This window comes from Aphis gossypii, chromosome 1 (assembly GCF_020184175.1).
Source record: "Aphis gossypii isolate Hap1 chromosome 1, ASM2018417v2, whole genome shotgun sequence".
Taxonomy (NCBI): Eukaryota; Metazoa; Arthropoda; class Insecta; order Hemiptera; family Aphididae; genus Aphis; species Aphis gossypii.
Window position 1 is genome coordinate 66042476 of NC_065530.1, and position 27682 is coordinate 66070157.

The 27682-nt window shown below is 29.8% G+C and overlaps 2 protein-coding genes across 4 annotated transcripts; both read right to left on the reverse strand.

The window, feature by feature from the left end:
* Positions 1–341: 341 nt before the first annotated feature.
* LOC114119491 (NKAP family protein CG6066) lies at positions 342–27648 on the reverse strand. Of its 2 annotated transcripts, XM_050198569.1 has the most exons (6): positions 27637–27648; positions 2488–2512; positions 2316–2426; positions 1079–1178; positions 878–1004; positions 342–815 (listed from the first exon to the last, which is right to left on the reverse strand). In XM_050198569.1, exons 3-6 carry the CDS (start codon positions 2414–2416, stop codon positions 427–429), a joined length of 717 nt encoding a protein of 238 aa, XP_050054526.1. In that variant the 5' UTR covers positions 2417–2426; positions 2488–2512; positions 27637–27648; the 3' UTR covers positions 342–426. The 2 variants fall into 2 exon arrangements, with proteins under 2 accessions (XP_050054526.1, XP_027836857.2); XM_027981056.2 differs by lacking the exon at positions 27637–27648 and having other exon boundaries at positions 2488–2636.
* LOC126549430 (putative uncharacterized protein DDB_G0282133) lies at positions 15406–26263 on the reverse strand. 2 transcript variants are annotated; one of them, XM_050198564.1, is made up of 7 exons: positions 25293–26263; positions 23260–23383; positions 19028–19747; positions 18796–18951; positions 18505–18723; positions 16504–16698; positions 15406–15531 (listed from the first exon to the last, which is right to left on the reverse strand). In XM_050198564.1, exons 1-6 carry the CDS (start codon positions 25598–25600, stop codon positions 16531–16533), a joined length of 1695 nt encoding a protein of 564 aa, XP_050054521.1. In that variant the 5' UTR covers positions 25601–26263; the 3' UTR covers positions 15406–15531; positions 16504–16530. The 2 variants fall into 2 exon arrangements, with proteins under 2 accessions (XP_050054521.1, XP_050054522.1); XM_050198565.1 differs by lacking the exon at positions 18796–18951.
* Positions 27649–27682: the final 34 nt, after the last annotated feature.

Genomic DNA, 27682 nt, shown 5'->3' on the forward strand with positions numbered 1-27682 from the left:
TATAATTTATTATTAGTCATAAATCTTTAAGAGGAGAACTCATTTTCTCTTTCATACCTTATGTAGTCAAGTAGAAATGGATACAATATTTAATTTGTTTAACTGATAATTAGTTCTATATTAAAGTATTAACATAATAATTATTATAATATAATAAATTTAAAATAATTTTGTAAATACTATTAGATAGGACAACTTAGAGAAAAAAACCTTTAATCTATCACAAGTTATAACAAATACTTTATGTAATTCTAATTTAAAATTTGTCTTATTCTTTTTAAGCTTAATTATTATCAATTGAATACAATTTTATTGGAGAAATAATATACTGCACTTCTTCATACAGAAAAATAAAATATATATTGTAATCAGTCAATTATATTATTTTACATTTAATACAAATTTAACACAAAATGTAATTTCTAATTATTTATTTGAAGTTTTACTTTTCACCATATCCCTAAACTGAGTAAGAATTTTATTTTCTCTCTTTTGTCGTTCTTCCTTACTGAACATAGCCAATGCACGTTTTTCATCAGCAGAGTAAATTTGATTTTCTTTACGAATACGCACAGCTTCCATGCGTCTGTGCCGACTTCCGCTCATCACATATCCAACTGCCTCGTAAGACGATATTTCATCACACGTCAAACCAATTTCACCACGCCGAGGAATACGTTTACCATCTTGTACGTAAGCTGCCATGGCTGCCCCTTCACCAGGCAACAAAGCGCGACCATACTCTTTTTGTGTTAATGTCACATTAGGCTTTGGTAATGGTCCTACCATATCATCTACGGTATGTTCTTTGGCACCTAATATATAAATAATACATTAATTACATAAAAATAATCTTTACAAATAATGAACTTTTTACCCTTTTTCTCAATCCATTCATCATCTTCACTACTTGAATCACTAGAACTGTCTGATGATACTCTTTTCTTCTTCTTCTTTTTATGTGATTCTTTATGCTTTTTTACTTTTTTAGACTTTTTTGATTTCTAAAGTAAATAAGAAGAAAAATACTAAGCAAATCAAATAACTTGCAAGTTACACAACTTGTAAAATATATTACCTTTGATTTATCTTTTTGTTTCTTTCTCTTTTTATGCAGTTTATTTGAATCAATTGCAAGATTGTTTTGATTTAAAGTGTTTTCATCATCCGAGTCTAAACTATAATGAAAAAAATTAGTAACTACCATTATTATTTATTATTTATCATATTATTCTAGGAAATACATAAATTAACAAAAATGTTATTTGTAAAACTCTTAATATTTTATGAATTTTCAAATAATATTCATGACATACAGGGTCGGTGCAATCAAATTTTTATATGTAGGAAAAAATCAAAATTACCGCCTCTTGTTTTATTATTTTTTCTTATATGCCGCCTTTATATATAAATATACATTTTGCCGCCATAGGCTTGTACCTACATCGCCTACACCTATAACTAGCCCAGAAGACATATATATATGTACATATATTGGTATGGAACCACAATTAATTTTTCCAACTATAAATTTAATTGATAATCAAATTAAGACTGATACTAAAAATTCAAAATATGAATACTGTCAATGCTCAGTTTATTATTAATTTACCTTTTGTATAAACCAAACACCTAACAAAAATAAAAATAAAACATTAAACATTAATTTCAGAAAAAAATAATAAATACTATTCCCTAAATAATTATGATTAGATGAATTAGTAATCACCATTGTTTTAATAGTACACTAAAACAAATATAAATTAATGATTAAGAAATAAAAGCTCCAACTACAGAGTAAATTCAAATAACAAACCATTATTATGTGCTTATTTGAAATCTTATAGCTTTTAAAAATAAAACTCTCATATAAGTAACTTAATATTTACTTAGATGTTTAACTTTTATTTTTAAATTTAAATTAATAAATCTTATGCCAAGCAGAATAGTATGCTAAACCAAAATACTTCATTTTTGTATGATACCTGCCTAACAAATAATAACAAAAATAAAAAAAAAGTTGAAACTGAAATGTAGCATAACATTAATATAAAATACTATGTGTCAATATATGTGTTTATTTATTCTTGAGTTATATCACTGTTAGCCATCTTTTAATTTTCAATTTTTAATTTAAATTTAAATTGTATACATATGTTATATCTTTAAATATTCTAAGTGTTGTTGATGTTGCTCATAGACGCCATACAAAATAATAATAATATAAAATACTGATGTTTGATAATTTATCTCATTATTTTAGAAGTTACTTTATGTTTAATATATGTTATTTTATCTAAAAATAAGAATAGTACTTGTTAACTGATTGTGGAGGTGATTTTTCCCAAACTTCTGCTACACCAATCAAACCGATGTTTTCACGTTCTTTTCGACGTCGATCATTATAACTCGACATAGTCACTCGACTAAGTACAAAAAAAATAATATATATTGTATATAACCATAAGCAAATATACTACTACTCACTAAAGTTATACCAGTATGGTTTTGATTTACTATTTAACAAATTTGCAGTGAAATATAAATTTTCATTTGTTTATTATCAATGTTATCATTTGACAATAATAATTTTATCACTTATCAATTACCACCACTTTTACCTGATAATGAATTACAAAGTTTATAATATCACATGAAGACAACAACTACTTGTACAATTAATGTACGTTGTAAAGATCAAGAAATCACTATAATAATATACTTAAATACTTAATTAATTTAGTCTTCAATCATCATGGTTTGAATTTTGCGAGAATTATATCACTATATCAGGGACTAATATGTATAATATCTCGTGAATTATATTCTTCTAAGACCTTAAATAGAATTGAATGTGACTACCCAAGGTAGCAACTGGCAAAGTTATAGAAAAACGGCGTCACCACTGTACAACAAACATACCTATAATATACATAATATTATGTTTTCTTCAGTAAAAATATATAAAGAATTTTTTTGTTGATGACAAAGATTTGAAAATTGATTACGTTTTTTAACCTATAATGAAAAAATTCTCACAGAAAATCAAATACATTTTTTATAATTATTAATTAAATTTCAAATATTTATGACATTGTATATTGTTTACTTGTATAATATAACATAGAAACTATAATTTTCAAAACGATTTTTGTTTTTGTTGTAATTCACAAACAAATAACCGTAAATATTTGAAATTTTCAATATTTTCACAAAATGTTTATATCATCGTTACAGTCGAGTGTGGGATCAATATTGAGTGTTGTACTAGTAAAATAAACAAATAAATTATTTAATTCACTGTTATTATATTATACAATAAGGTTATATAAATTTTTAAATCTCAAATAAACCTATCATGCATTAACTAAGTAATATAATAGTAAGGTAAAACTAATAGTAATAGTTTTAAGTGTGTAATCGATATTGAGTGTTTTATTGGCAGAATAAAAAAAAAAGATATAATTTATTTAATTCACTGTCATTATATTATTATACAATAAAATTATATAAATCTCAAATAAACTTATCAATTATTAAATAAAATTATAATAAGAAAAAAATAAATTTTAAAACTAATGGAAATAGTTATATGTGTGAAAGGTAAATATTGAGTGATTTTTAAGCAAAATAAAAAAAGATATTGTTTTATTCACTGTTATTATATCCTATAATAAGGTTATATAATTTAAAAAAATCTCCAATAAATTTATCATATATTAAGTAATATTAAAGTAAGAAGGATTTTAATTTTAAATCTAATGGTACCAGATTTAAGTGTGTGATATCAATTTTGAGTTATTTATAAGAAAAATAAAATAGAATAGGTACAGCACAATACCTCCCTTTTTATTGTTCTATTTAACATGCCTATGTATTAATAATAAAAAAATAAATAATGAGTTTTATGATAATTTAAGAAGTGTTTTAGGTTTTTATTAATATTTTTTGAATAGTAAAAGAATTTAAAAATACAGGATAAATCATAATTATTTGTATGTTTGAACAACGTGTAATATCATCGAAAGTTGAACTTTAACTGTGGAAAAAAAATGTTACGATTTTACGATAAACATTTTTATTTAATGTTGTCAGGGAAATTAATTAGGAATCTTGTATTATATAAGTCCAAGGTATTAAAAATGTTATCAACCCCCCCCCCCCCCCCAATGACTAACGTTATTATTCTCAGAATTGAAAGTGAAACGAACAAAAACAACAAAGAAATCTAACGGGGAATTTGAGATTTACGATGGAAATTTTGTTTGTAATATTTGTTTTTAAATGGTTGCTATAACAACCTGATTTATGTGTTAACACATTTATCACTTTATTATTACCTACAGCTAATTATTATATATTATATATCATTTTAGTTTATCATTATAATCGGCCAACATCAGGATTTTGCGAACCCGTTCATTTTTCCAAACACCTTTATTACAATTAATGATAATATAGTATGTATAACCTAACTAAAAGCTGTATAATATACAGTGTATATAACAATATAATTTATATCCATCCTGAAAACATATATTATATAGTTATATGTATTCTTTTCTAACGAGTTGTGTATTTACACAAAATTAAATTTAAAATCGTTCATGTGATAGTTTAAAAAAAATGTATTTCCATTACAAAATTATAAACATCTATTATCGTTGCTATGGGCTGCAACTACGTAGTTAGAAATAAACATGATATGAATGCTTTCGTAAACAAAAATATGTCATTCCTCATTCAGCTTTCAATAGTGTAACAACTATAGCATCAATTACAAAAATTACGTTTCATAATTCTCTTGTTTGAAAACATTACGAATTTATAGTTAATTTATAAAGTTTATAATATATTTACGAGTATATTACAATATTATGCAGAATAATATTATAACCGACAATAATCTGCAGACTATGTCGGAATCAAGCTCAGCGGCACAAGTTTCAGAACTTAGAGATTTATCGGGCTCACCAACAAAACGTTCGAATTCTTCTACTCCCGATATTATGACAACAACATCTAATGAAAATACAACCGCGGACCAGGAGAAAGATATTAAAGAGATCCAGACGCCGTCTATGTTGACTGATGGACGGGTTTTCGGAGAAGACAACTCTGGACCGATCGATTCACACGACGGGAAGGACCGGGGAGATTTGGCCGGTCGACCGACGGGTTCGATGCAGAATTTATCGCAGAATGACGTCGCGTTGGAATTAGACAGTGAGAAAAATATTGAGTGCATCGCCGCACCGATGCAACTTCCGTGCAACTCGTCGGCATGCGCTGCGATTGCAGGGCCGGCGGTAGTAGTCGAGATCGAAACGCTATCCGTGTTAACTAATCGGGAGATTTTCGATTTACAAAACCCTGTGCCGTTCAATTTCCAAGACGAGAGTAACCGTGGTGATTTGGCCGATCGGCCGTGGCGTTCGATGCCGAACTTGTCGAATGATTGCGTAGCCATGAAAGTAGACGAAGTGCCAAAAATAAAGGGCATCGCCACTCCGACGGAAGTTCCGAGCGATTCGTTGGCTTGCCCTGCAACTGCAGAGCCGGCGGTGGTCGAGATCGAAACGCGATCCGTGTTAACTAATCGGCAGATTTTCGATTTACAAAACCCCGGGCCGGTCACTTTCCATGACTGGAAGAACCGTGGTTATTTGGCCGATCGGCCGTGGCGTTCGATGCCGAACTTGTCGAATGATTGCGTAGCCATGAAAGTAGACGAAGTGCCAAAAATAGAGTGCATCTCCACTCCGACGGAAATTTCGTGCGACTCGTCAAAGGTAGTGCCCGCTAAACGTCGGTCATTATGGAAACGGACTAAGAGATTCGTCCGTCGCATGTTTTGTTGCGGTTTGTAATATATGCATGATCAGGTTCTGTTAATATTATACTGTTATAGTAGTTTACAATTTTCGTGACTGCTTGTAAAGATTTTCGGTATATGTCTAATTAATACCTAATATAAGTAGATACCTGATTTTTTTTAAATTTAATTCAATCGTGCAGTTGCAACGACGGGTGCTTTATATACTTACACAGATACCGAAAATCTTATTTGTTTATATAAAATTTATATGTTGTTGTTATGTTATATTAAATAAATTGGTTTTTGTTTATAATATATATTATATTTATTAACCAACGCCAACACGTAATAATCGTAAAATTAATCTGTGTGTGGCTTGTGAAAATTGTGACTTTATCGTACTTATAGATATTTTCGTTTTACGAATCAATTTTGTCAATATAATGGTTAGGGGGAAATTAATTTTGCTATAATATACATAACAGAATAATGAGGATGTGGTATGGCCATGACGTATGTTTAGCCACAGCGACTGATTATAGTACTGTCGTTATGCAATCTGTCGTTGCTAGTATCACAGAATAGATTCTGTGCTAGTATTATATTCTATAACCATCTGAAATCGTTATAGAAATATGTGAAGGCAGTCGATAACACTGAACACCTGCAAAACGTGTTTTGAATAGAGACAGTCCATTTTATATGAAATATATATTATATGTACAGCATTTCCTGTGTAGTCTCTATTATTCTCAGAATTGAACGTGAAACGAACAAAAACAACAAAGAAATCCCTAACATCATTCTACAGAAATTCTTACAAAGCGTGGGTTAGGTCTCACTCTCTACATACATAATACATGTATTGTCATCACATGTTTCTATAACGATTTTAAATGGTCCGTTTAACATTGTACTGCCAAATATTTAATGCCTTGCAGTAGTTATCTGTACAATATAATATTTTATAATAGAAGAATATTAAATATTAATACGTTTAATGTATGTGTACGTATGCATATATATGGATTTATATAGGTACGGACGATAGCGATTTGTGATATACATATTATGTTTAAATACATTTGTCGTTGTCCATTGGAGTGTCGGATAAGAGCTGTGTAGTAAACCGACGTTTTTTTATATAAAAACGTAAGTTCAAAGTCCAGTGGCCTAGAACTTTATCACGCCACCGAGTCGGACCACTGATGATGCCTTCTGGTTGACTTAGGCACATCACGCTATTCCTTGGACGTCAATCATCCTCTCCTCAATCACGGCATGTCCCATATAAATAGGAGTCCTCATCATAGAGCTAGTGAGAGTTAGCTAAGAGTCAGTTAGACTTAGTCACAGTATTTTTAATTACTTGCTCTCCGGTAGTTAAGTATGTACATATACGTGCTTACGCTATCGAAAGACTTTATTTAGTGTTTAACAGTTAATAAAAGATTTTAATTTGTCGTATTAATGTATTGCTTACATTTTATACCTCTTCTTTGCAACTTACGACGGAACGTGCCTTAGTCGTAAAAGAAGCGTGCAGCAACCATCACTGGTTACTACAGCTGTTTACGGACCGAGCACGACCTGTGACTTGTGAGCCGTAGTTTTGACTTTGGAGATCCCTGGTGTAGAGCAGTATGTAGCGTTCTAGACTCAAAGTTAGAAGATTTACGAAATATTGAAAATATTCATACATTTTTATATGTATGCAATCAGTCATTGGTAGTATATGTATAATATTCTGTATTATATAATGTATTTTACTTATACGGTTATATAGGTACCTATGTGGTGTTACAGGATATAAACAATTTGTCGTATAAAGGTATAAATATGAAATCGTTATAGAAACCGAGATCAGAATTACTATCTGTGCGAACTGCGAAGGCAGATGCTAACGTTGACCACTAGTGTCTACGTATGTCGTATATATATATTAAAATTGAATCCAGCGCCACGGTCGTGGCGCGAGCTAAGTAATAAAAAATAAAATCGGCGGCACGACAGTGTATATTATCTCGAAGCAGGAGTTTCCCATTAAAACCGTGTAAATTTCGGTGTTTTTTGTCAGATGAGATAATTAATTATCTACTGAATCAATTTATACCTAGTAAATTGCAAAACACGAGGAAAATCATGCAGATGATCTTTTTGTAAAAATCATAAAAATCGTACAGTTAGAAATTAAGTTATTAAAGGAAACGTGAAACATTTTTAATGAAAAATTATATTGAGATCTGGAATCACGGCGGCCGCTTCTCGCGTTGTCGTGCCGACCGGCCCCCACTCACGCTCCCCCACTCACGGTCTCCCCTAACGGTCATAATCATTAAAAAAAAATGATATACAATATAATAATAATAATAATAATAATCATAATCATCGTTTAATCATTTGCAATGATGATAAAAATTAGTGATATCACAACAAAAACCCTTCGTAAACTTCGTGTAAAAATGGCTAAGTAAAAAAAAATATTAGATCTTTAAGAACTATAAAGATGTGATATCATGAATTAATGCTAAGTATATTGAAGTTAAGTAAACGTATTTTGTTTCAATAATTTATTTACTTGGCGAGGAATTATTTAGAATAATATATAAATATTAATAATAATATGTTTTAAATAATAATAAGTTAGGTGGTTGCCAGACACATCACTCCCGCGTAGACATCAAATCGTACTCAACAGATTACGAATTGGCCACACACTTTACACTCATGAACATCTAATGAGCAAAAAAGAACAACCGTTATGCACCTCATGCAACTCCGTGACTACTGTCAAACACCTTCTAACAGAATGCCTCCTCACAAAAGATGCCAGAGACAAACTCATGCTCCCCAGCAACCTTTGTGAAATTCTAGCACCAAACATGGAAAGAACATCTTCACTCCTAGAACTTCTCAAAGAAACGAACCTACTGCATAAAATATAACATAAATCCTAACATACCACTTACAATTCTTATATTATATACTTATTTGTATCATATTATTTATCTTTTATACTCTAATACCAATATGTAAATTATAATTAAACTGTAACATGTATATCTTAAACGCCAATAACCCTGGCAGTTGAGGCGTATTTCTAAATAAAAAAAAAAAATAATAATAATAAGTTATATTGTAATAGTTCTTCGCCATTTTATTATATTATTCATCACACTTTGTTTCTTTTAAGAAATAATTCCTCGCCAAGTAAATAAATTATTGAAATAAATTACGTTTACTTAAATTCAATATACTTAGCATTAATTCATGATATCACATCTTTATAGTGCTTAAAGATCTAATATTTTTTTTTACTTAGCCATTTTTACACGAAGTTTACGAAGGGTTTTTGTTCATTTGTTGTGATATTCTTATATTAAATAAACTTATCATGTATCAAGTAATAATCTAACACGAAAGAATTAAATTTTAAAACTAATGTTACCGGTTTTAAGTGTGTCTTACAGATAAATTACTTATATATACCTATATTATTATTATTCTTTATTTCTTCAAATAGATATTGTACCCCGGTGAACATGCTCGTGTAATTTTGATATAAAATTCAAAATATTTAATCTGTTTAGTATTTTAAGGCTTTATCAAATTTTTATTTTTTTTTAAATGTCGTTTATTATTCATATAATCAAAATTCTTTAAAATTTAATGCAAGATTGTATATAAGTTGTTCTTTTATCCGTATAAAAATATTAAAAACACATCATAGTTACAACTATTTTTTTATACATTTGATCATTTAAAGTTCAGCAGAATTTGTAACAATCGCAAAAATTGCAAAGTTTTTATAGTTAGAAGTTCATGTAGACTTTTCTTTTTGTATCTCAGCTTTGGAAATCGAATAAAAGTAGTACCTATTTATATCCATGTATATGCGTAAGTATATATACGTTCTACATATTAATACTCAATATTCTTCTATTATAAAATATTATGTACAGATAACTACTACGAGGCATTAAAAATTTGACAGTACAATGTTAAACGGACCATCTGAAATCGTTATAGAAGTATGTGAAGGCAGTCGATAACACTGAACAACTGCAAAACGTGTTTTGAATAGAGACAGTCCATTTTATATGAAATATATATATGTACAGCATTTCCTGTGTAGTCTCTATTATTCTCAGAATTGAACGTGAAACGAACAAAAACAACAAAGAAATCCCTAACATCATTCTACGGAAATTCTTACAAAGCATGGGTTAGGTCTCACTCTCTACATACATAATACATGTATTGTCATCACATGTTTCTATAACGATTTTAAATGGTCCGTTTAACATTGTACTGCCAAATATTTAATGCCTTGCAGTAGTTATCTGTACAATATAATATTTTATAATAGAAGAATATTAAATATTAATACGTTTAATGTATGTGTACGTATGCATATATATGGATTTATATAGGTACGGACGATAGCGATTTGTGATATACATATTATGTTTAAATACATTTGTCGTTGTCCATTGGAGTGTCAGATAAGAGCTGTGTAGTAAACCGACGTTTTTTTATATAAAAACGTAAGTTCAAAGTCCAGTGGCCTAGAACTTTATCACGCCACCGAGTCGGACCACTGATGATGCATTCTGGTTGGCTTAGGCACATCACGCTATTCCTTGGACGTCAATCATCCTCTCCTCAATCACGGCATGTCCCATATAAATAGGAGTCCTCATCATAGAGCTAGTGAGAGTTAGCTAAGAGTCAGTTAGACTTAGTCACAGTTTTTAATTACTTGCTCTCCGGTAGTTAAGTATGTACATATACGTGCTTACTGCTTACGCTATCGAAAGACTTTATTTAATGTTTAACAGTTAATAAAAGATTTTAATTTGTCGTATTAATGTATTGCTTACATTTTATACCTCTTCTTTACAACTTACGACGGAACGTGCTCCAAACTATATGCTATACCAAAGTCAAAATCGAAGCATCTCGTATCAATAAACTAGCACCGCTTTGCTTAAATTGTCAAAATTACGGGTATACTAGAACTTACTGTAACAACCATCCGAGATGTGTCCGTTGTGGCGAAAACCACAGAACAGACACATGTACCAAAAGCCGAGACCTCCCTGCCAAATGTGCGTTATGTAACGGAAATCACCCAGCAAATTACCGTGGATGTCTTGTATTCAATAACCTGCAGCAACTCCGAAAAAAACAATCACCAAGCAAAAGCAACACCAACAAAACTGAAGAAAACATAAATCACAAAAATCCCATTCTGTACAACCTATCTCTTTACAGTAACTCAAACCCAAATAACTCAAATAACAGCTAAACCTACTCTCAGGCTACCCTACAAAATAAAAGTCCTATACACACAAATAACGAACACCAAAACCAACAAAACGAAAACATGACTACCCAATTGACCTCCTTTTTAAACGAATTCAAATCCCTCATTAACCCACTTATTTCACTTTTAACAACAGTCATCGACAAATCAATAATGAAAAATGTCAACTGATAAAAATCAAACTCCTCCTTTATCAATATTACTCTGGAACGCAAACGGATTAACCCACAATAAAAATGAACTACAACACCCACTTTACGACAAAAAAATAAACATCGCTCTAATTACAGAAACTACCCGACACCACCGAAACATTTCAACATACCAGGTTATACAACATACTGAACAGATCCCCCTGACGGTACTGCACACGCTGGTACCGCGATCTTAATATCCTCTATGCTATTACACTACGGATTACCGATACATCAAAAGACCTTTATACAAGCTACAAGTATCCAAATAGTACTTAACCATATCCCCATTACAATATCATCAGTTTACTGTCCTCCTAATTAAAAAATAACACCTCCTCGACTCCAAACATTTCTAAGAACACTAAAAAATTCGTTCATTATTGGCGGTGACTTTAATGCAAAGCATACCGCATTTGGATGTAGATCAACTAATCCCAGAGGCCAAACTCTCTACAATACAATTTTAAATAATCACCTATCCTTCATCTCACCTAATGCTCCAACCTACTGACCATCCCACACAAATCGTCACCCCGACTTACTATATTTTTTCATAACCTCGCTACCAAACCATTTAAATAATAATATAAAAAACCTCGAAGAACTGTCCAGTGACCACTCCCCTGTTCTACTTCATCTAGGTGGTAAACCAGAAAACGTAGACAACACGTTATACACAAATTAATTTCAATTTATTCCAAGAAAAATTAGACGAATACATATCATTAAATATCCGACTAAAATCTAGCGATGACATAGACAACGCTTCACAATTCCTCATTACGACTATCCAAAAAGCAATAACAGACTCAACCCCTACACCAACAAATACGAATATACCAATAAAATCACACCAGTATACTTACTCACCCCAGAATTAATTAATAAAAAACGCCAAGCTAGAAAAACCTGGCATCAAACCCACTACCCAGAGCACAAACATGAACTAAATAAACTAAAAAATAAACTGAAAAAAGATCTCCAAACATTTAAAACCAATCAATTTCATTCATTTTTATCATCACTTACACCAATAAATGGTTCCTTATGGAAATCAATAAAAATAAAACCAAAAGAAAAGACATAGTCCCCCCCCCATTAACAAATCCTAACAACACTCTAGCCATAACCGACAGTGAAAAAGCAAACTTATTTGGCAATCACCTATCAGAAACTTTCAAACCCCACCCGGATACAAATTTCAATATTTCAACACACATAGAAAATGTCCAAAGTTTTCTTAATAGCCCACTACCTCTATCACTACCAGCCAAACCAATCACGCCATAAGAAATAAAATATCATATCACTAAACTGCACAACAACAAATCCCCGGAATATGATCTAATTAATAACAAAATACTCAAAAAACTAACAAACAAAACCATCCTTCTTCTGACTCACATTTACAACACAATGCTCAGGTTATCATACACTCCCTCAATATGGAAATTCTCTAAAATAATATTAATTGCTAAACCAGAAAAACCAAAAAATTTGGTAACCTCATACCACCCGATAAGTTTACTACCAACGTTAGGGAAACTTTTCGAAAAACTACTTCTTAAAATAATAGCCCCTATTATCAAAGAAAAAAATATCATCCCTAATACTCAAATTTTAAAACTAATGTATAGTTTTAAGTGTGTTTATAATTATATTTTTTTTAATATTATTATCTATTTATACTTGGAATCTATTTTTACTGTTTACAGAATGATGTTATATCAATTTGAGCTCATTAAATTGATATAATATGGTATAAATACGTTTTATCATAATAATTAAACATTAAACACCTAATAAATGCAATATTTTCGGAAGTAATAATATCGTCGATTTGTGATTATAAATACTATGTAGTATTTATAATTAATGCTAATAGTAAAGTAAACAATGTAAATAATTAAAATATTAGTAATATTTATGTATAATAATATATAAATACATAATGATGAAATTTACTTAATAAATTATACTTCACAATATTTACACTGTTAATTGTGCACTTTAAGAACGAAACGATAAAATAATGTATAGCTTTTACAATTATGATTTATGAGGGACTTTTATTTTCAACTTTGAAGGTGATTTCTGTTAAAAAAAAATTGGATCTAATATTCTAGTTACCCTCGTTGATCTCGATAGCCAAAACGATATTTTTAATTTCAAACATTAACTAAAATATACTATATCTAATCATGATAAAAGCTTATATATACATAGGCGCAACTAGGGTCAATTTTTTTGGGGGGAGGGAGGCTAGATTAAATGCAATGCGTGTATATTTTGTTTATGGAATGTGCAACATTGATAATATCTGAAATAATAATAATACTTGAGGGGGCTATCCAAATGTTTAGGGAGGCTATACCCCCAAGTCCCCCTCTAATTCCGCCTATGCATATATAATCATATAGTATATCTTAGTCACGGTTTAAGATAGTATATAGTTATATAGTTATATAGTAAATATAGTTCATGATTTCAAATAAGATCCCGCCCGGCCACACTGATAAAAACCGGTTGACGTCGGATTATAATAGTATAGCCATTAGTAAATATAAATTTAAGTATAAAATTAAGAATTAATAATACTATAACATAAACAAAGTGCTGTATTAACAAGTGCCTATATTCTATAACAAACCTTTATTAGGTATTTATTAGTTGATTACTATTAGGAGCAGGCCCGGATTGAACTGGCGAGCTACCGAGAAAATCTCAGTGGGCCGCGTAAAATTTGGGCTGTTATTATTTTTGGACAAAAGTTGTCTAGTCTTTTTAGATAGTCACAAAGTAAAATACTAAAATATAGATCCAAATACACAGTTAATAACAATAAATGTGTCAGCTGTATTATATTGCTGTATAGTGTATTGGTTATTCAATTCTCAAGCATCGCCAATCGATAATATACGCTTGCATCGCAGTATGTACCAAGTAAATATAATAGTTGTGGTGCTTGTTTATAAAAATAAATAAATTCCAATTTCTCGTAATTATTCTATAAATTAAAGGTTTTAAGGGGTGTTTGTAGTCTTCGTAACATATCATACATAATACAATTTTAGCCTACCATAATATTTAATCAAAACTCCACCTATGAATGGGCCGATAGAAATTTAAAATCTCGGTGGGCCTGAAAAGTCTCAATTCGGCGTTGATTAGGAGCGCACTCTAGCGAATGCAATAAACCAATAGCATAGGTGTGGTACGGGCAGTATGACGGCCTACAGCGAACTCTTGTTTTATTGGGATGATAATGGTTACAAGAAATGTTTTTGAAACAAATCTCGTTTATTTTTTTATTAAGTGAATTACTATTTAATCACTATTATTATTTAACATTTTGTCGCAAAAAAACGTAGTCAATTAGGTAGATAGCTAAAGAAAAAAAATTATAATTATAAAATTTACTTGAGAAAATCTTGAGAAGAGTAGGTATTCTCATGAGTTTAATACCTATCTTATTCTAGTAATTCTTAATTAGAATTAATAATTTATAAAGCTTTGGGCGTTTAATTTATACTTATAAATACCCAAATAATTAAGAACTATTAAAGATGGATATAATTAAATAAAACACTCAAGTTAGTACGTATACACCTTCTTAAGTAAAATGAAAATATCATAAAATGTCTAGAGTAGATACCTTTGAAAGAAACTTTTCATAGAATGCTTTTTAACCATAGCTAGCATAATAGTATTATAATTGTAATGATAACTGGCTTAATTGTATTATAATTAAAATTAAATCATAATCTCAAAAATAAAATTTTCAGCTAGCTGGGGAAACCTTAGATATAGCAAATGAGTAGGAGTGAGTACAGATTTCAGAGGCAATGTCAATGAAATTAAATAAAACCCACTTATAGGTTGGTTACTCATGATAATTAGGTACCCAATATAGCGAAGGAAAAAAATAATTTCTTAATTAAATTATCACATTTATTATTTAAATGAATTTATACATATATTATTACAATTAATAATTTAAATTAGTTACATTATTTATTAATTTTCTTCAATTCTTGAGTCATAATTATTTAAGTCTATTATTCAATGTTAAATTGCAATTTTAATATACCTTAAGTCTTCTGATTAGTGTTCGCTTTATTCATTAAAAAATATCTACAGTTCAGTGGATGAATTTTCTCTGAATGTCCTTTGCAATATTTGATCATCTAAAAACATAATTTAAAAAACAGCAATGTAATGTTTCCATGAATTATTGATTATTCCATGAAAATGGAACCCAATTTTGGTTTTTTCAGATGATGATGGTTATAAAAAATGTTTATAACCGAAAAATGAAATAAACCTCGTTGACCTAGACGTTCATAAAAGTAAGAGTTAGCTAGTCAAGTTGTGCATTAATAATATGGCTTAATAATAATAATAATAATGGCTTAATATTTTTAAAATATTAAAAACAACGGGACCGGTCCAATGTGAAATCTACCGATAAACGGCTATCTACGATATTATATTTTATACTATAGTGCTAAACCTACACAATTATCGATATGATATGGATTTTAAGACTGTATTGTATTTTTAAAATACATCATTTAAACATTCAGTTACCATTTAACGTTCATTTGTGTCATTTCGTTTGTTGGTGAATTTTTTCCATTTTTTTTTTTGTAACTACAGTTTTGTAACGATTTAAAATTTAAAATGAATTCCCACCGCTGCCACCAAAAAATGTTATGATTTTACACAACAATTAAAATAACGTACGCAAAATAGTTTTAATAAAAAGTATATTTTATTATTATTACAGCTAATGACAATGTATCGGTTCAAACGTATTATAAAAACTGACTGGCCTCCCATGGTGGGTTAGACGACGACGCTCCGTGTCACAATAGAATCCCTGTGTCAGCGGATTCCACGGTCACGTTGTCATATAACACACTATTCCTGATTTTCTAAATAATTATCATTACATGTAGAATATTATATTATAATATACAACACTAGTTATATTTATATCATGCATTGTAGATGACATGAAAGTCATTATACATTGTTGTGCACATGAAAACAAGTGAAATGAGTGGTCGATCAATTTTAAAACGGTAAAAAATATTTACCGGGTAAAAAAAATGTCAGTAAAATTTACGTTAATTTACCCTACCCGTAAAATTTACCAATTAAATTTACTGTGGTTCCCATCTCTAGTCACTATCACTGTATAAGTGATAAATTGATAGACGCGCTGGCTGTCGTCTTGTCCGGGTGGGTCTATTATGTTTTTCATCTTCCCCGTCGATTTTGGCTTCATCGTTGACTTGTACCCGATTCAGTGAGTCCACGTTATGATACTCTGTATTGTTATCGAACTGCTGTAAATTTTTTAGTAATAAAAGCTTCAAACATTTTGGAAATTATAGACATTTTAGATATAGGTCAGTAATTAGTAACATTGTGTATGTTATTAGTTCCTGATTAGAAAACTGAATACAAATTAAAAATAGAAAACGCAACAAAAACAGTTTTTTCATAATTAACAGTTATCAAGATAAGAATTTGTATTTTATTATTACAATTTATTAATAATTGAAATAATTGAAATTATTTATTGATTTTCTTCGATTATTGGGTCTTAATTATTTAAGTCTTCTATTCAATGTCAAATTGCAATTTTAACATATCTTAAATGTTCTGAATTCTGAATAGGACGCTTTATTCATTAAAAAAAATGTCTACAGTTCAGTGAATGAATTTTCTCTGAATGGCAAAATCACTATACAAAAAATGATGGTTTTATTGTTGTAATTACTCTTTTATTTTTCTTAATGGTTGTATGTAAATAAAAAAACAACTAATGAATAATGGCTAACTCCACAGTCAGCTGTTTCTTTAACAACTTTTGTTTTAATAATTAATGTGTGGCAGGCACGTAGCAAAGGGGTGTCCTGGGGTGGTCCTGCAACCCAAAATATTTACAGGCCACCCTGATGGCCACCCCATTATATTGTTGAAATACCAAAGGCTTAAATAATTGTTTGAAAAAAATTATCATATATTTTAAAATTTATATTATATTTGTTTTTACTTATAATTACATAATTACGCTATGTTCTCACGATTATTACAAATATGAACATAACGGCCTTTAATTTATAGCATCAGAAATAATTCGATTTTTTGAACAGCATGTTAAGATTATCAAAACTCGAAATAGAAATCGTTAACAGATACTCGTTGTATTAACGTAGGATACAATGCATCTAAATTAATTATTATAAAGTCGCATACTCGCATGAACTCGTTTTTCTATTTCAATAATAATTCGGTATTTCCCACCACGACATCATTGATTAGTGTGGGTCCACGATAATTATTATGCATAATAATATTATAGTAGATATCTATTTATAATCTATATTTCATAAATATAAAACCGATCGCCGATTTCCTACTGTAGGTAATCAACTATAGTACGGCCAGCGAAAAATGAGCCGCGATACCAGTGCTCCGGGTGGCCGAATTTCGTCAGGGTTACTAAAACTTTTCGTCACCGCTCGCTTTTCACTCGCCGTACCACTCCGTACCACGCAATAGTTTCAAATGGAGAACCCCTAGTTACACTAAAATTCACCACTAGCAACGCGACGGTCACGGCTCATTTTTCGCTGGCCGTACTATAGCTGGTATATAAGTATATAACAAGTAATGCTATGCATATTTTTCATTACAATGATAGCAAAACCTTTGGACTTGGAAGAAGTAGTTGAAAAATTTGCTAAACAATGGTATTATAAACAATATAAACATAATTTTATTCGTGCTTGGGGGGGGGGGGGGATTTTGGCCACTCGAGAAAAATGTTGGCCATAATTAGGCTACCCTAATTATCTAATCCTAGCTACGTGCCTGAATTGTGTGGTAGCGAAATTTACTGGTATATATGATATAGATTATTATAGCTATACAATTATATCCATTAACAGACAACATAAATAAAATAGTGGTGCAATAATTTATTTTGTCTTTCAATATACATCTTACATAATACAATTTACCTAGTTAAAGATATGGAACATACTAACACTTAATTGTTCTGTTGGGTGTTATTATCATTATGTTACAATTATTTAGATATTATTTGCTTATTAAAAATTGAAAGAAAAAATATTCAAATTTACCTTTGCTTTTTTATTTAAAACACTAGTACGTCTCATATTTCTATCACTTTTTAGACTATTTTTTAATGTTTTTACTTTTTGCAGCAAACGATCATACTTATGTTTCAAATTATCAATACTGCAGCTGTAGTGTTTTAATATCAGAACTTCTCTATTAGTTCTATTATTTCCTTGCATCATTTGAATTAATGCTTTGCGCAATAAAATACCTTCTAATACCTACAAAATCAATAAATAGTATTAATTAAATATTTTCTAAATGTAAAAACTGTATTACTACCTAGTACATACCTTAATTCCTGTCGAAGGATCACTCAGTTTTTTTAAAATTGTTGGCCAATTTTCTTTATTATAGTTGTTTGACATACAATCATCTTGCACAAATTTAATATTATTTCCTTGCATCATTTGAATTAATGCTTTGCGCAATAAAATACCTTCTAATACCTACAAAATCAATAAATAGTATTAATTAAATATTTTCTAAATGTAAAAACTGTATTACTACCTAGTAGGTACATACCTTAATTCCTGTCGAAGGATCACTCAGTTTTTTTAAAATTGTTGGCCAATTTTCTTTATTATAGTTGTTTGACATACAATCATCTTGCACAAATTTAATATTATTTTCTTCGTCATCATTATCATTGATAACTGTATTATAATTAACTCCATCAGAACCAAAAATAGAATCATCATCATCATCATCATTATTGTCGTCACTATCACTAATACTTTCATTTTCATTATCAATATTCTTGTTCAAATGGCTTTCAATCATATTAAATGGAACTTTAATTGAAGGTAAACTTCCAATTGTAGATATACTTTTAAGTACAGGTGTACTTGTAGAAGTAGTTGTATTTATAGGTAAATTTTTATTTGTAAATTTAGAAGTGTTTTTTCTTGGTTTAACTTTTGAAGGAATTGTTTGGCTACATGCATTTGTGATTAATGTACTTTTAATTTTTTGTTTATTAGTAGTCTTAATATTTTTTCTCTTGTTTGTATTCGTAGTCAAAGATCTTTTGAATGTGCGTGTGTTAGCAATTGGCATATATACATTTTTTTTTCTTCTTCTAATCAAAGCATTTTTTTCTATCTGATTATTTTTAGACAAAATATAATTTCTTTTGTTTATATTATTTCTTAAAGAAAATTTATTTTTGTTTTTATTATTATTGATGGTCATATTATGTTCATTTGGTAATGTTGCCCGACAAATTTGATTTACGTTTTTGAGCTAAAAAAAACAGTTTTAAAATAAAATTAAGGTCAAGATCAATAACACATAAATATAGAAAAATAACCATCCATTGATTTTAACAATAGAATTGTTTTTTTTTTTTAATTTAAATTGATAGTTTTAAATACCTAAACATATTATATAAAAATAATTGTGAATTATTAATAATAAATTGTACATTGAAAATGTTGTAAAAGGTATATCTGAATATCTCGTTAAATTAAGTATGTTCAATTATTTTTTTTTTGCCATGACATAATTTTATTTAACTTGTTAAATTTAAGTTGTATTTAATATACTATGTATAATTGTAGGTAAAATACATGTCAAGATTTGCGAACAAATTTATTTAACTTACTAAACAAGTCATAAATGAACTTTTACTTCATTAATATTAAATATTTTAAGTTTAACCGTTCTTTCATATTCAATAATAGGATAGAATTTTGGTTGAAAATATTTCTTTTTTCAAATAATTGCTCTAGATTAATTAATTGTATACATGCATATTATATGTTATACAAAATTGCAGTTCATTATTTTATGTTTTGTATGCATGTAAAAATCAGACACAGTTGACTAATCATCATGAAATGTGTATATTTAACAGTTTTATATACTATTTGAAGAAATAAACACTTTGTAGGAAAATGAATAAGTTAGTCAATACTCAATATTGATATTATGTATTAATTTTTTTTCCCCTGGCTTAATATAGACTATTCAGGTCCTTCACCGCAACCACCACTTTCCTCCGTTTGTCTTTATCCGTGACTAACTCTTTATCGTTCAAGATTCCCAGCATATCCAAATATTTATGGACCGTATCCAACGATCTTTGTCTTGGGCGGCTAAGTGGTCTTTTGCTCTTCGGCTTCCAGTAGGTGACTTGGCGATTGTTTGTTCTCAACCTCACCATACATTGCCTGCTCAGCTTATCCTTTTGCTTTTCATAGTAGCTAATATGTCTGAGTGCTCTAATAAGCTTATTACGTCTTCATTTTTTCTTCGATCATATTCTCCCGTTTTTTGGTTTCTTCTGGGGCCAAAAATTTATCGTAACACCTTTTCTCTCAAATATTGGTATTGGTCGTCCGTTTTGGTTGTGGCTCAAGTTTCACACACATATAATGCTATCGGGAGTATCATTACTTTGTATACAGTTAGTTTAGAACTGACTGAAACTAGTTTAGATTTTAATATTGTCTTTAATCCATCCGAAGAAGAACTTGTTAGCTGATTTTATTCTGTTTTGTATTTTCTTGTGGTTATTCCTCGACACACTCAATTCCACCTCTAAATATTTGAAATTTTTGACCAACTCGAAGTTCATCTCTCTTACTATCAAATTACTATGTCTATTATTCTTCCGTGACAGTATCATGTACTTCGTTTTTTCTTCATTTATAGTTAAGCCCATTTGTTTACTTTCATCTATGAGAGCTTCCTTCATTTCCTGAAGGTCGCTCTCAGATTCGGACAGTAATACTATGTTATCAACGTATGCTATCAGTTTGATAGTCTTAGATTCTTGTAGTTTGACTCCTATACCGATATTTAATGCATTAATTCTAACCACTTCTTTCAACGCAATGTTGAAGACTGAAGAGCATTTGTGAGAGTGCATCTCCCTGTTTCAGTCCTTTGTTGATCATGAATGTATTTGACAGTTGGCTGTTAAATTTGACCACGTATTTAGAATTTTGAACACAATGTGCTCTTATCATTCTTGTGATCTTTGCTGGTATCCCAAGCTTATCTATGGTATTCCATAGACTTTCCCGGTTAATCGAGTCGTATGCCTGCTTATAAAATCTACAAATAACATGAATAGTTCCTGATTATATTCGTAGTATTTTTCCATTAATTGTTTGGCAATATGCATTTGATCCACCGTTGATTTTCCCCTTCTGAAACCTCCCTGATACTCCCCGACTATTTTATCTCCATATGGTATGAGTTTATTAAGGAGGACACTTAATATAATAGAACTTTGTATGATATATCTAATAACGAGATGCCTCTATAATTTTTTCAATTTATAATATACCCTTTTTTGTTTATAGGGTATAGGATCAACACATTCCAGGCTTCAGGTATTTCTCTTCCCACCATACTTTTTTAATAATTTTTTCTAGTTTTTTCATCACAGCTTTCTCACTATTTCTTAGTAACTCCGCTGTTATATCGTCTTTTCCGAGTTCTTTACCATTTTTGAGCATTTCAATTGCCATTTCTATTTCTTCCGTTGTTGGTTCATGTATCATTTGTTCTATATTTTGTTCTATTGATCTACAAATTATTTTTGTCTTGTTTTATGTGGTATCGGGTCATACATTTCTCTGAATTTTTCAGCTATTTCACTTTTGTCTGTAATCAAAGTGCCGTCTGATACTTTTAGGATGATCGTTCTTGGTCTGTACCCGCTTTTTATGTTATCCGTTTTTCTATACGAAACTTTGATGTTTCTTTTAAAATAAATCTCTATGTCATTGATGTAATTCTTTTCCCATTGCCTTTTTTCGATTTTTATTATCTTCTTAGTTTCTCATTGTTTGATTGCTAAGGCTCTTCGGTTTGACTCGATGGCGGTTTTTATTAATGCCATTCTGACAGCATCTCATTCTTCAAGAGCTCTTATACATCTGATGCGATGAACCACTTTTTAGGTTTTCTTCTCTCTTCAAAACCTAGTACATCTTTTGCTGCTTGCTTGATTGTTTTTTCTAGTTTCTCCCACAGTTGATCAAGCTCATTGTTGTTGTCGTTTTTTAAATTTCTATCTATTATTTCTACGTAGTTCTGAAGGTTTGTTTTTTCTTTTAATTTCTCAATGTTGAACTTATGGATAACTCTTTTTTTTCTCTCCACTTAACCTACAATCTGAAGTGTACTTGAATTCGTACTAGAAAGTGGTCTAATATCCCTCAGACGCCTCTACAGCTTTTAAAATTTGTTATGCAGTGTTTCTTCTGGAATCGATCATGACATAATCAATTTGATTTTTAGTTGTTCTATCAGGGGACATTCATGTCTGTTTACGGATTTATTATATTTGTATGTGTATTAATTATATTATATTATTATAAATTTAAAGAAATAAATCCAATCGTCATATTTTTATTTTACAAACACAATAATATAATATTTAATACTTTGTAATACTCATATTGAATATAGTACTTAAGTAAATCCGGAATTTAAAAACAATGAATTATTATTTACAACATACTATGTAATTTTTTACTTGTACTCATTTTAAGTCTTATACAATACAAACAAAAACTAATCTACTTAATCACTCAATAGAGTCAATCTATATCAAAATAAGATGCGTGAAATATCATAAATTATGTGTAACAATATTATTATAAAATGTACAATTTCTTTACAAACATGTAAAGAGTCTTATGGTGTTATTATTTAGTTGTGAAATAAAAAAATTAAAGATTCATTTAATACATTCAATTTAAAAAGTAAACAATTAAATGTACATCTAAATTACTTACTTGATTTTTGTTATTTTTTTGTTCTAATTTATTGAGCGGATTATTTTCAAAATTGAAAATTGTATCTTTTGAGTTAGTTAGAAAAAATTTGTTCAAATCCTTTGGTTTAAAACACTTATTTTTACTAAAAAAAAAAAAAAAAATAATAATAATAATAATAAAAATAAAAACAATGAATACAATATTATTGAACGTTTTATAATCTATTAATTTCCAACATTTTTTACAAAAAAAAAAAAACAAATGTTTTGTTTCTACAAATATCTACCTAAATATTTTTGCTTTTAGACAGAATACCAAATGTATTGATTATAATGTGTTTATTTAATTTTTTTTTTTTGAGTTTACAGAAAGTCACTGTAATGTAACAATTTTTTAAATTTGAATTCAGTGCCACATTATATTATCTGTCAAACACTCAAAGTTACTATGTTAGTTTATTTTTTCAAGAACATTGTATTTATTATATTATTATTTATTAATACTTAATAATAATTGATACCATTTTATACATTTATACTATTGTTATTATCTTTTAAATCAATGCCACTTAATCGTAAGACAGTGTAAATAAGTTTTATAAATATGCATTACCTAGAAATTAATCGACATATTTTAAAAAATTTATCATGTATAGAAAAAATATATAAAATATAATCTCATTTAAATATAAAAAATATTGTGCATATATATTTTACAGATTTTTTGGTTTCAGTATAAAGTTCTATAAAGAAGAACTTTGCATTAAATGTCCAAGCTGTAGCTGTAAAAACATAACTAAAATTTTATAAATTTTCGACTGAAAGATGCATTGCAAATTTTTAAGATTTCGATCAATTTTTTGAATTGCTATAAGAATAACTTATAATTTATGAGGAATTTACGTCACCCAACATAATTCTCCTCTACAGCTTTTAATTAAGGTATTTTGCTCTAAAACCATTCTGTAAGCCGTTTTATTGAAACAAAATTGTCATGTTTTACATTACAAAAGTTGTAATTAAGGTCATCATGAAATGCTCTCGTTTCTAGCGACAGAGTTTGTCCCTTCCTAGCTCCGACATCCATTCGCGCTAGCACGCAGCATGTAGGTCAAAACCGGTTTGGGTGATTTGTTAGGCTTGGGCCACACGATGCGTTTTTTCAGCACGAAAATTATGAATGCGAAAATTCTGCAACAGCCGTGTTCGACCACACGATGCGGAAATACCAGATGCAAAATTTATTTATATGAAAATATTTTAAATTTAAATACTAATCATGCCTGCCATAGGTACATAGCACAGTTAAAGTTCTATTTGCGACCAGTACAGTCGATTTTTTTTTCATTATGAGTGACTCCGACCCTTTAAGTATTATTTGCAGGGCCGGTGCAAGCAAATTTTTATACGTAGGCAAAGATGAAAATTGCCGCCTCTTGTTTTATAATTTTTTTCTTATATGCCGCCTCTATATATAAATATAAATTTTGTAGGCTTGGGCCTATGTCGCCTACGCCTATAACCAGCCCTGAATTTATTTGTGCCGCGAAAGCAGCCGGTGAACTAGATGATTCTACTTCACATGCTGCTAAAACCACAAGAAAATATTGGGTACATCCCAGTGGCGTAGTTATGATTTTGTTCTGGGGGGGGGGATATACAATTTATTGGTTAAACATAAAGTGGAGGGGCTCAATAAGTCAATGATTTAAACATTAAAAAAAAGGCTCTGGGGGGGGGGATCTATCCCCATATCCCCCCCCATAACTACGCCACTGGTACATCCACTCAATCAAAAAAGAGATAAAGAGGATTTATTTAAAAATTTTATAGTTCAATTCGAAAATATCCTAAAATTTTTTTTGAATATTACCGAATGTCAGTAACTTCTTTTATCGGCGGTCCGCGCTGCGCCACGTCGTATTTTTATTCATATATATATATTATAATAGAACCCTTAATGCACCACTATGGCGGTACAATAATTAAATTAAATATACAGCTATGTTGTGTACACTATATTATAATATTTCGTTTATAATAATATCTTACCTGGATAAGGACGATTGTTTGTGTTTATTTATTACATTTTTAAATGCTTCGATTGCGTCCAAGTCGTTCGCGTGAATATGTTCGTGGTCGACGGTGATGTGTGCTATTTCTGACATACCCCTGGTCATTCTGAGCACAGCCGGGCATTTCCAAGATAATCGACGGCAACATCTCCATCGGAGGTGACGCTTGCATTTTTTGTGGAAATGGTACAGGTACCCATTATGTACAATTGCTGGATATTTAAACTTATTAAATCCATTCGTGTCGATGACTTCTATAGGTTGCGAATTCATAATAGGATCCATTATAGAGGTTACAGAGAGAATTGAACAACCACCGTCTAGCCCGTAAGGGTGACTAGTGATGACTGAGCAGCGAACTATGAATTGACGAAAACCGGATCGAGGCGAAACGAACGTAGTGGACACGACACGAACTACCAGGGCTAGTGGTGGGCTGCAACTACCGCAGTAGTTGACTGTGTACCACGATGTAATGACTAGAGAAGATAAGGTGATACCCCTTCCCTATCTCACAATGTAAAAAAAATGGATGCCAAAATGTTCGGCAAACCAGGAGTTCGGAAATCTCTCAACAGAGTACGCCACTATTCGCCTGGAGGCCTATTTTACTTTAAGTTGTTATACGAAAATGTATTATTATATCTTCTCTACATCGTGCTGTGAACGATTCAGACGGTGGAAGTGGAAGTGGTGGCCTTGAGATTTATAACACTGTACTGGTTTGCCACCAACCCTAGGTGAATTTATGGGGTGTCGTCACTTGTTTGGAACATTGAACATTCTTTTACAGACAGTCATCGCCACCGGGAGCGCTATATTATGTCCAATGAAGGCCGATAAATGAACACTGTTGTACGCCAAAGCTATATAAAATTGAAAATATACTATGATTTAAGGAATAAAATCCAAAATGTTGTATTGACAATTTGTAAATGATTATAATGACTTTTGTGTTCTTATAAATTATTTGTATGCATGTATTTGAATACGTTCTTTTTTTCAAATACAATTATTAATATTATTAAATACCTACTGTCATTACTCGTTTTAAATTTCTAATTCCAAAAAAATGTATGAGTTTTTAAAGAAAGTTTAATTTATATTCTATTACTATTTAAGTCAGGAGAACGAAAAATTGGCCACTAATGCGAAAGCTCCCGGCGGGTGATTTCTGTAATGACTACCCCACAGATAATAGAAGAATTCTATTATCTATGGCTACACAAAATAATGAAAAAAACAGCGCGCGTATTTTGAATTATAAGATGAAATGTATTTAACTCAGTTTGAGAATGCCTGTTCATCCAAAAAAAACCATTGCTATAATATTTGCTAGTGGCCACTTTTCATTCTTCCGACTATATACATTCATGCATTATTGTTATTCATTTATATTTAATGGGTTAAATTATTTTCAACATTGAAGTGTAATATATTATCTAATATCTATATAAAAAGACAAGATGATAGCGGGAGCAACGCGAGCTCTTTTCAGAGCTGGTTTTCACGGTTAATATACAAAGCGCATCTGTGGAAAAAATCTAATTTACAATTCTCTTAAATAAGTAGTTGAGTACATAATTTATTAAGATAATTGTTGCACACTGGTCATAGCCCCTGTTCATATGAGCGATGACCCGGGATCAATTATAACTAAAATTAAAAAACAATTTTTATATTAATTTTTTCACTTCTTCTAATAAATTTTCCTACCAGCAAAAGCAGACTAGGCACAGTGTTTATTGTTTATATTTAACTTTTTAAGATTAACATCAACACCCTCTTGATTGAAGTCACTGTTTAAAAAGTGGTGTTAACATACTAAGTAATTTTTTCCTGGCTCTATATTAAATAAACTTATCCATTGTTCTGCTCTTTTCATATCATCAAAAGGAATTCTAAATATATTTTACACATTTGAAATCGTATGATTTTATTTGTAATATTTTTTATTAGACTAAAAAAATTTATATGAAAAAAATGTATATAAATTTTGTATGTTTTTGTTTTTTTATTGTTAATTGATCAAAAGTAAGTTTTGTACTAATGCCTCTTAATCTTAAACACATTTTAGTTGTTATATAGTTTGTAAAATGTTTTTTATTATTGTTATTAAAAAATAATATAATTATTTAAAAACAATAAAATTCATAAATTATTTGTTAAACATTATAAATATAAATATTATATTTTACTTGAACGTATTCAAGTCCTTTGACATTTTTCAATCCACAATCTCGAACGCAGCATTTTTGCACCATATTAAAAAGAGCTTAATACCTATCTTATTCTTAATTAGGTTTAATAATTTATAAAGCTTTGGGCATTTAGTTTATACTTATAAATATCTAAATAATTAAGAAC